The following is an 11,070-nucleotide window of genomic DNA, read 5'->3' on the forward strand; positions in this document are numbered from 1 at the left end:
TCTTGAGACAGAGTCTTGCTTTTTTGCCCAGTCTGGCCCTAATGGGCTCCATGTGGCCCTCCTGCCTCTGCTTCTCAAGTTCTCAGGTCATGAGTTCGGGCCACTATGTCTCGCCCCCATTGAGGCTGGCTGTTGAGCGACATCCTAGCCCACTCCTCAGCTTTTAAATAGTTCCACTGTTACTGCTACGTTTGTGTTTTATTGTGTGTATGCATGTATATATGTTTGTTTGTATTTTTATCAGAAAATAGAATAAGTAAGCCAGGCAGTGTTGCTACTTTAATCCCAGTACTGGGGAGACAGAGGCAGGAAGATCAGAGTTTGAGGCCAACCTGGTCTATGGAGTGAGTTTCAGGACAGCCAGGGCCATACAGAGAAAGCAGCCTGTCTTCAAAAAAAAAAGAAAGAAAGGAAGGAAGGAAGGAAGGAAGGAAGAAAATAAGATAGGTAAATATGACTGTCTTATGCTCTACTGCCTTCCTCCTAAAAGGGCATGGAGAATTACTGTTGCCTTCCTGAAACTCCATAATATTTGCAGGTATTTCATACTGGTTCCTAAATGTTCAAAGTTTCTTGCTTTATTTATTTTGAGACTTACAAGTGTCTTACAGTGTAGCCCAGGCTGGCCTGGACCTTACTGTGTAGACCAGAGCGACCTCAAACTCACAAAGTTTTCTTCTTGCCCTTTAGTTAATTAGTTATAAATCTAACAATTTTTTATTTTTTTCGTAAGTAAAGTGTCATTATTAACCCATTTCCATAATTTGCATTTGGTCTACCTTGAAAGCTGTTTCCCTACGTATAATTGTGAGTTCTTAACACTCTAAGTCTATCTCCTTAGGCACCTGTTGTGAGTTATTTTATGTTTTATATATTTATGTGTGGTTTTTAATTTTTTCTTATCTAAGATATTTCTTATTTTAGTAATTAATTGGCCTTTCAGTCAATTTGAATTAGAAAAATATTGCTTAAGTATTCCCAGGCAAGCTGAATACTTATATGTGGTTCCTGCCTTCAAGGACGTTTCCCAGTGGTGGAAGAAGTTAGAGTAGTCTGCTGTAATCCATAACATATAACTGCTTTTGAGATGACCTTCATTTCAATCTTTTATCACAGGGCAAAGAAAAAGGTGATTCCTGCATCAAAGCCCAAAGTCAAGGTAAGAGCCCAGCAACTCTGTAGTTGGTCCTGATTGGTGAGTGTTGGGATGGAGTTTAAGGTGAAAAGAACATATGCTGTTTAGCAAAGCATAGGTGCTTGTGTAAAATTCCTTGATTTCAACTTCATAAAAGTCCATTTGAAAAACATATGGTTATGGAGCTGTGGGGATTTGCATACATTAATTCTATGTATTGGGTGAGGGGCTGGGGATTTAGCTCAGTGGTAGAGCGCTTACCTAGGAAGCGCAAGGCCCTGGGTTCGGTCCCCAGCTCCGAAAAAAAGAACCAAAAAAAAAAAAAAAAAAAAAGAAATATTGGGTGAAATGAAAGAAATGTTCTTTAAAAACATAGTTGTCTGGGCATGATTGTATGTGCCTTTAATCCCAGCACTCGGGAGGCAGAGGCAGGCGCATCTCTGAATTCAAGACCAGCCTGGTCTACAGAGAGTTCTAGCACAGCTAGGACTGAACAGAGAAACTGTTCCAGAAAACCATACTAAGATTCTACATAGAAAGGAGGCAGTCCAGAGTCAGGGGAGCTACCCAGTGAGAGTCTGTTGCTGAGGCCCCACTGCCCTGGAGAAGACTGTCCATCTCATAGTGAGAGACTACATATGGAGTGAAACATTGTGGTTTCTTTTCACTTGACATTCAGAGTATTGCAGGATATTCTGGGGTTAGTACAAGTCAGAAATAGAAAAGAAGCCAGTGTAAAACAGGGCCCTGAGAGAGATGGAGAGATGGCTCGGTGGTTCTTCCAAAGGTACTAAGTTAAATTCCCAGCAACCACATGGTAGCTCACAACCATCTGTAATAGGATCTGATGCTGTCTTTTGGTGCGTCTGAAGTCAGCAGTCTACTCACATACATTAAAAAAGCAAAAGCCAAAAAAAAAAAAAAAAAAAAAAAAAATAGGGCCCTGAAAGAATTACATCTTTAGTTACAGACGAGGAGAGGGAGCAGCAGAGAAATGAAGACGATATGTCTTGACCAAGGGTCTAGATTAGAGAAAGACCCCTTCTCTATTGAAAATGTCTCCTTTGTTAGGATTTTAATTTGCATTACTTGGCAAAACCTTAAAGGTGGCCTAGAACAGCAGATAAAAAAAAGGTTTTGTTGTTCACATTCTAGGCTTACTTATCAGTCAGACATACAGGCTGCAGACAGAGCTCAGACAGACTGTAGACTTTGCGTGACAGAGGTCAGTGCTCAACCTCACCACCACGAAAAGACCCAGAATAATAAACAAAACAAAAAACACAAACAACAAGCAAAAAGAACCTATGAGCTTACTGTCTACTGTCTGAAATATAAACTACATGGGGAGGTATATTAGTATAGGTTAGAGTCAGCGGACACCACAAACAACTAAATCCCCAGGAGGACAGGCCATAGATTTGTTAATTTAGAACATAAAATTACTTGGGCATGGTGGTACTTAACTCTAATCCCAGCGCTCTGGAGGGAGAGGCAGAAAAATTACAGCAAGTTTGGGGCCAGTCTGTCTTCTCCATAACTCTGTGTCACTCAGGGATACATGGACCTGCTCCTACCTCCAAGAAAAAAATATAAAATAATTTTAGCAGTGCTTAGGAGAAGGAAGATTGTGAGCCCTCCCATGCTTCTTCTGTTCTTTAGCAAAGCACAAGTCTTGCCTCGCTACCAACATGAATATTTAAAGTGGAAAAGTAATAAAAAGCAGACATTCATAACATTGGAAGTTCAAGCTGATCCTTGGCTTGATGGAGTTGGAGCTTAAACTTGGGATAAAAAAAGATGCTGCCTCCCCTCAGAGAAATAGTTAAAACAGAAACTCTGTGCTGGTGATATTATTGCGCCACCTCTCTAATGATGGAGTTTTAGTAAGTGCTTGTACTGTCACCATGCGCAAGCATGAGTCTCATGTTTACCCGTCATGTGACAACAGCAGACCCTTATAGGGTCATACATACCCACTTTTGTAGATAGTGAGGCTTTGAAGTTCTTAGAGTAAAGTTGAGAACAAGTGCTCTGGAAGTTAGAGTGTACAGCATTCTTAACAGCTTACTTACTGTGACACCGTAGGAGGTGATGGTAAAGACCCTTCCTGTTCGTTCTTTCCCTACTATGCTGAAGGTAAGTGATGTGGCTGTAGACATCAGTATATAAGACTCTGGGTGTGGGACTTTTTCTTCCTAAGGAACTAATAGCACCTTTGAAATGATTTATTGATCTGTGCAATAGTTTTGTCTTTTTCTTAAACATGAAATTTAGCACTATTTATATTACTCTCAACAAATAAATGGTTGCTCTTTAACTTGCTAATATTTTTCTCTGAATATTTTAAACTATAATTCTCTTAACTCTTCCTTGACTTTAAAAAAAAAGTTAATTTAACTGACAATATTCACTTAGATGTTTAGTATTTTAATTACTAATACCTTCATTTTCTTAGGACAGTAAGACTTAGACTTAAGACTTAGATGAGTATTTTTTCACTTGTAGGAGACAGTAAGCACATATTTGATAAACTACAAATGCTGTCCATCAAAACGAGTAGAATGATTTGAATAACTAGTTTCCTAATATACTGTAGTCAGGAGCTACAGAAATACAAGGAAGCAGAGAACAAGAGTTGGCATCCCAGCAAACCTCACTAGACAGGAGTCATAGTCTTGATATAAAAGTGAAGTCCCTTCCACACACCAGGACAATGATGTCAGTCAGTGTCCTTTAGCCCCGTTTTCAGGTCCTGGGAAGGTGACTTGCAAGGACATGGTGGTATAGTATGTCACACTGGTATTTGGAGATCTGGATAGAGTACTGTCTTAATGTTATTTTGGTTTTGGCAGTCTTTTCAAGATTTCTAGCTTTAAAATAAAGGGCCTAGTACCTTGGCACATGACTTTTATATCAGTACTTGGGAGGCAGAGGCACATAAATCTTAGTGAGTTCAAGGCCAGCCTGGTCTACATAAGGAGTTCAGAACAGGCAAGGCTATAAACAGACCAGTATCAGAACAAAATAATTATAACAATAATAATAATAATAATAATAATAATAATAATAATAATAATAATAATTTTAGTCATAAGAATGTCTTAGTCTTATAAAAACTAAATTTAAAGTGTGTAAATTAACTCTGTCTTCTTTCTAATATGATGCTACTTATGCTAGGAATGTAGCCCCAAAAAAGACCCCAAAGCGCCTGCATCCGTGGTGGCTTCAGGTGGTTGTCCTTGCACGAGTTCCAGCACATCGATCGTTGCCTCAGCCAGCTCTAGCTCTACACCAGCCCAAGAAACCATCTGCCTGGATGACTCCCTAGATGAAGACCTTTCTCTCCCCTCAGCCTCTCTGGATCTTGTATCTGAAGCTTTAGCTGTCATCAACAATGGGAACAAGGGCCCCTCAGTCAGTTCAAGGCTAAATGTGCCAACCACAAAACCTCGTCCAGGCCTGAGAGAAGAAAAGCTAGCAAGTATCATGAGTAAGTTACCACTGGCTACTCCCAAAAAACTAGATTCTCCTCAGACTGCTCACTCATCAAGTCTCATTGCTGGTCACACGGGGCCAGTACCAAAGAAACCCCAGGACTTAGCTCACACTGGTATTTCTTCAGGCCTTATTGCTGGTTCTTCAATTCAGAACCCTAAAGTTTCCTTAGAACCTTTGCCAGCCAGGCTGCTCCAGCAAGGACTGCAAAGGTCAAGCCAGATACATGCTTCCTCTTCACAGACTCATGTCTCCTCCTCCCAAGCCCAAGCTGCTGCCTCCTCTCATGCTCTGGGAACATCAGAGGCTCAAGATGCTTCTTCGTTAACACAAGTAACAAAGGTGCACCAGCACTCAGCTGTCCAGCAGAACTACGTGTCTCCTTTACAAGCTACCATTAGTAAATCACAGACCAACCCAGTGGTGAAATTAAGTAATAACCCCCAACTTTCCTGTTCGTCCCAGTTACTCAAGACTTCAGAGAAGCCACTGATGTATCGCCTCCCTTTGTCTACCCCATCACCTGGAAATGGTTCTCAGGGGTCTCACCCCCTGGTTTCTAGGACAGCACCGAGTACCACTACCTCCAGTAACTATTTAGCCAAGGCTATGGTGTCACAAATCTCCACGCAGGGTTTCAAATCTCCCTTCTCAATGGCCGCATCTCCCAAACTTGCCGCATCTCCCAAACCTGCCACATCTCCTAAACCTTTGACCTCACCTAAGCCTTCTGTTTCACCCAAGCCCTCTCTATCAGCTAAGCCTTCAGTATCTACTAAACTGATTTCTAAATCCAACCCAACTCCCAAGCCTGCTGTATGCCCGAGTTCTTCTAGTCCAAACACACTAGTAGCCCAGAGTAGCCACTCCACAAGTAACAACCCTGCCCATAAACAGCCCAGTGGAATGAACATCAGCAGACAGTCTCCCACTCTAAATTTGTTGCCCTCAAATCGCACTTCTGGCCTTCCGACTACAAAAACTCTTCAGGCCCCTTCTAAACTAACAAACTCATCGTCCGCTGGAACTGTTGGGAAGAACAGCTTGAGTGGAATCCCAGTGAATGTACCTGCCAGCAGAGGTAGCAACCTTAATTCAAGTGGAGCTAATAGGACTAGTCTATCTGGGGGAACAGGAAGTGGAACACAGGGTGCTACTAAACCGTTGTCTACTCCACATAGACCAACCTCTGCCTCAGGGTCTTCAGTGGTAACAGCCAGTGTGCAGGTATGTATGGACTGTATATTTATATGATGATGTAAGATAGACAAACTTCCTAGGTCACCTTAATGACTTTGCAGGTGATGCATACAGCACATAGTTTGTGTTCAAAATGGGCTGATAACAGCCATGCCTATGAAATGGTCTCAGAGTTGACATCATAGTGCTGGGTGAAGTTTCCATTGGAATGTGGGTTTTTTATTTTTTCAACCAAGTATCATGTTAGGCCATGTGCGTGGTGCCATACACCTGTAATACTAGCACATGGAAGGCTGAAGCAGGAAGGCCAGCCTGGGCTATATGCAGGGGCTTCTAAGCTAGCCTGGGCTGCATAACAGAGTCTTAAGTAAGACTTTTAGATGGTGGGCACGTTAGCTCAGTGCTAGTCTCTCTAACACGTGTGAAACCCCAAGATTAGTCCCCCATACGAGAGAAAATCACATTTACCTTAACATTTGTTTTTTTTGGGGGGGGGGAAACTTGAGTGGATATTTACAGCTTTATCTCTTAGCCAGACCAGACATGGTGGTGCACTCCTGCAATCCTAATTCTTGCAAGGTCAGATGTTCAGAAGTTCAAAGTTGTTTTTGGTTACACATCAGGTTCAAGGCCAGCATGGGCTATATGACATCCTGTTGAGGGAAAAAAATCTCCACAAACTCTCTCATTAAAAGCAAAACTAAGTATTAGTAGTGCGGGTCTTTATAAATGTGAAATGGCATGATGTGCATATTGGATGCAGTGCTTAAGAATGCCAGAAGAGGGCGACAGAGCCCCCTGGAGCTGGAGTTACAGGCAGGCGTCAGCCTCTGACTTGGATGCTAGAAACCAACTCTGGTCCTCTGGAAGAGCAGCAAGTGAGCTTAACCACTGAGCTACCTTCCTTATTTATTAAGTCAAATGTATATATTTGTATTATTTTTCTTTAAGCATTTATCCTCTCCAAAATTTTGTTTTACATTAGCTTTTTGTTATGTATAATTCTGTCTGCTTAATGTGGAATGCCTATATACCACCTCCTCCCAGTTAATTTTTAGTGTAAACTTGCCTCTCAATCAAGGTCTGTTTGCTGGAAGGGACATGAATTGTATTTCCTTCACTGCTGTTGCACACCTGACCAGGTCTTTGTGTGCTGTGACACTTACCTGGCTTACCGACTGCCCTCAGCACTCCTGCATGGTGTTTAGGGTTATAGAAAGGTCTGAGGCCGTGCTAATTGAAGTACATCCTTTTATAAGAGGGTGTGTTTGCTCTGCTGACACGACTAGAAAACGTCCCTTTAAATCCCAGTATTCTTAGGCTATAGCTGTGCTGATCTCATTTCATTAATTTTGTACTTAGGACATAAAGAACCTCAGACCTGACTCTTTTTTCAGCTCAAGAATATCTTATTCTCAGTCAGTGAGATGGCTGAATGAGTAGAGGTACTTGCCACCAAGCATAATGACTTGAGTTCCATCCCTGGGACCCACAGGGTAGAAGAACAGACTCCCGAAAGTTGTCCTCTAGCCTCCACATCCACGTACCACTATTGCACAGTCTCCTCTGCCCAAGAATAAATGTAATTTTAAGATTATTTTTTATAAAAATAAAGACTGTTGTTCTGTGTTTGGTAGTTGTTTCTGATTCAGTGCTTTATTTAGATTTGTTTAGAGAGTAGACATTTGTATACAGACCTGACTGGCTAGGACCCTACTGCACTCCTACCTGTCCCTGAAGCTGAGACTCCCTGCATGTGCTGAAGGCTATTTTGAGAGGGCTTTTGGTTTTTTGGAGTTTTATGGGGTTATTTTTGTTTTTGATTTTTTGTTGTTTTGGGTTTTTGGTTTGTTTGTTTGTTTGTTTGTTTGTTGAGACAACTTGGACTAACACATCTGATACATTGTTCATATATTTCTTGGCTCTGACTTCTAAGTCATCTTGAATTGTGTCTACTTTTCCGCCTTGTCTATATTTTGAGATTTTTAAGAGACTTGTTCACATTAGTGATGTGGTTTAATATTTTTCCTCCTGGAAGTACTGTATATTCACTATGAACACATTTAGAGACAAGAAAAAGCCACCTGTGCGCCACCTTTTATTTGTAGGGTGTTTTAAGGCTGTTTTCAAAAACCTCTTACATAATAGTATATTGTAAATACCTTTTTGAAAATACATATTTTATGATGTATAGTCCTTAAATCTTTGCGAATGTGACTCATCTGTGAAATGAGTTCTTTAAGTTAATGCTTTAAGTTCTTGTTGCTTCCTAGTCTGTGGAATGGTAATTTAATGAATTTTCCCCTTGCTATTTGTAGAGGCTTCATGCAGTTCAGTATAGTGTTGAAGACTTGGTGTTGTGTACACATTTAATAATACCAAGTTATTCTTCAACTTACATCATTCTCCAGGAATACTAATGTAGAACAAATTCAATTTACTGGCACTTCACTGGTTCATATCCATATTGATGTTTTGTCTTTGTAAAACAAAAAAAAAATTGTTTTCATCATAATAAAGCTGAGTGAGGTGTTCTTCACCTATATGCCAGCACTGAGGCAAAAGGATCACTTGAGCCCATAAGTTCAAGACCAGCCTAGGCAAGATAGTAAGACCTTTCCTCAAGGAAAGGGTTAAAGACAAAGGGTAGAGAGGTAAATAACAAAAGTCAAATTCTCTGATTATGGAGATTATTTTTAAAATTGTTAATTATAGAAAAGGTCTGGGAATTAGCCTTTATTACTCTTCATATTTGCTAAAGAAGTGACTTACTAAAGTTAACCTTTAATTTGATCACAGAACAAAATGAAATTCCAACAAAAGTAGTAAGTAGTTCCTGGTCCACTCTCTCCTCCTTACCACCCACAGTCTCACTTTTTCTGAGACAAGGCCTTCCAGAAGGCCACTGCTTCCTGTGTGCTGGTGTCATAGGCATGCATCACTGTGCCCAGCTTGAAAGAAGAGTGAATGGCAACCAGGTGTGGCTCACCTTATTCCCAGGCAGAGGCAGGACATCTTGACTTCGAGATCAACCTGGTCTTCATTGAATTCAGACCAGGCAAGGCTGCATAGTGAGCATAGTGAGACCTTGTACAAGAAGAAGTGAATGAGTGAATGAATGACCCACTTAATTTTTATAAATGTTACCATATTGGTTCTCTTGTGATTTCCATTATAAAAATAAGAATTTCGGTTCTCTTATAGCTTTACCGTTTTGCTGAAACAGTGATCAAATTTTGGTTAAATCTCTATGACATAAGTATTGTCTTTGCTGTATTATCAGGGTTACAGCTTCGTTTCTTTATTATAAAATGCTAGGGGAGTTTTTTACACTTAAATTGGTTTTGTGTATTGTTGTTTACTTCATCGCCTTCAGGTATCTTGTTAAATTGTCCTTCACTTTTTTCCACCTCTGAAATCTGTCTGACCTTGTATTTGACTATCATTGCCCCAAAGGAAGCCATTCACTATCTTAAGAATAACTGATCTGTCAGCAAGAAGTCTGTATGACAAAATCTGTGCTCAAGACAAGTTCCTTCCTCCTATTCTTCCACTCCCAAGTGGCTTTACAACACAGAAACCCCAAGATGCCCTCCCTCTTTGATCTGTTTTTCTCTCTCTCTCAATGGTTCGACTCAGGAAAAAGTCAGCAGTTTATTAGCATCACGTACCCTCTGCAGCCAAGTAGTTGTTGTGCAGTAGACTGTCTCTAGTGTTGTCAGCTGCTTGTGGCCTCCAGCTGCCTACTGAACGCAGGTGCTGAAAGAAGACGTTCCTTGATGAGGGAGTAAATTTGGGGCCTGTTGCTCTTGCAGTTGCACCTCCTGTCTACAAGGCATCTGCAGGGCTATCTGAAGCACGATGAAAAGATAGGTCATTTAACAAAGGGTGGCAGGTCAAAGCTTAATACTAATTCTGTCTGCTTTCTACTTAATAACTTTCCTTCCAGAACGTTCTTCCCCTTTCTTGACCTCCAACCTATGACTTTGTATGACCCCATATTTGTCTCTTTATTATTCTAGAAGGCATCATTCAGTAAGCAAACTTGAGTACTATGTGAGTACTATGTGCCAAGCTCTCTTCCCTGTGCTGGGGAACCAGGTGATAAGCACAAGTTTATCTAAAAAAAGAAAGCATCTGCTATGAAAAGATTGTTAAAAATTGGTTGTTGGTAAGATCATAGACTATAGAAGGCCTGTTAAAGGAAATACTATTGAATTTGACCTGAGAGTTGGAGGAACAGGGCACAGCCATGTGTAGAAAAGATGGGAAATCAGTATGGGCTAGAGGAAACAGCAGTGTAAAAATGCCAAGTGAAAGAACCCTCAGTGTGCTGTGTGAGCAAAGTATGGGGCGAGACCCACACTATGTCAAGGGAACCTGGTAGGATTTGGGATTTACAATGTATGGAAGGGACGCTGGTAAAAGGTCTTAACTAAGAAAAACGGTATGGCTACATTTCAGAATATTATTCTGGATGAGTGGGAAACAGCTGTCTTACCCAACAGAATGCATAACTTTGTAAGAACAGGTGTCTACCTGAGAAAAGCAGTTTCCATTCATATTTTTTCTCAAAATGGAGAAAGTTTAGAAAACATGTCTGATTGTGGACACTATATATCCTGCTTATCTAGATAATGTTAACAGGTTTTCTGTGCTCCCAAATGTTATAAACGTTGAGATTTTCTACTTCCTAAAGTGCCCCTTAAAGAAACTTCTACATGTCAGTATAACATTGAGGTCACCTGACATTCCAGTTCCATAAACAAAATCAGGTGGAAAATCCTTACAACTAATGGAAACATTAGTTGTAACATTTTTCTAAAGATTTATTTTATGTATATGAGTACACTATAGCTGTCTTCAGACACACCAGAAGAGGGCATCAGATCCCATTACAGATGGCTGTGAGTCACCATGTGGTTGCTGGGAATTGCACTCATGACCTCTGGAAGAGCAGTCGGGGCTCTTAACCACTGAGCCATCTCTCCAGCCCATAACATTTTTTTAATTGCTGATTAATTCGTTATTTTTAAAAATAGGAACTTGTCTCAATTTATCTTCTATGTTGTAATGCTTAATTTAGATTCTTGCAGAAAGACTTTAAAAGGGTTAACTCATTTGCAGTATTTACTGTTTTCACTGAGGGAGTCCATTCAGGACACAGCCTTGGAGACTACCTTGAGACTACAATAGATTTAATATTTAAAATGAAGGACCATTATTGCTTATTTTTA

The 11,070-nt window shown here is 40.5% G+C and overlaps 1 protein-coding gene across 7 annotated transcripts in view; it reads left to right on the top strand.

Annotated features, from left to right (window-relative positions):
• Ubn2 (ubinuclein 2) overlaps positions 1 to 11,070 on the top strand; it is a 73,028-nt gene that overhangs the window by 44,222 nt on the left and 17,736 nt on the right. For 2 of the 7 annotated variants that reach the window (XR_015685532.1, XR_015685533.1), the window contains exons 13-16: positions 1,117 to 1,159; positions 3,224 to 3,274; positions 4,316 to 4,628; positions 4,877 to 5,860. Coding sequence is in view for 4 of the 7 variants with exons in the window: in XM_087657235.1 (XP_087513361.1) it covers positions 1,117 to 1,159; positions 3,224 to 3,274; positions 4,316 to 5,860 (1,639 nt within the window). In the remaining 3 variants the exon portion in view is untranslated. 7 annotated transcript variants of the gene reach the window in all.

Source organism: Rattus norvegicus, chromosome 4, assembly GCF_021556685.1.
Source record: "Rattus norvegicus strain SHRSP/BbbUtx chromosome 4, alternate assembly SHRSP_T2T, whole genome shotgun sequence".
NCBI lineage: Eukaryota > Metazoa > Chordata > Mammalia > Rodentia > Muridae > Rattus > Rattus norvegicus.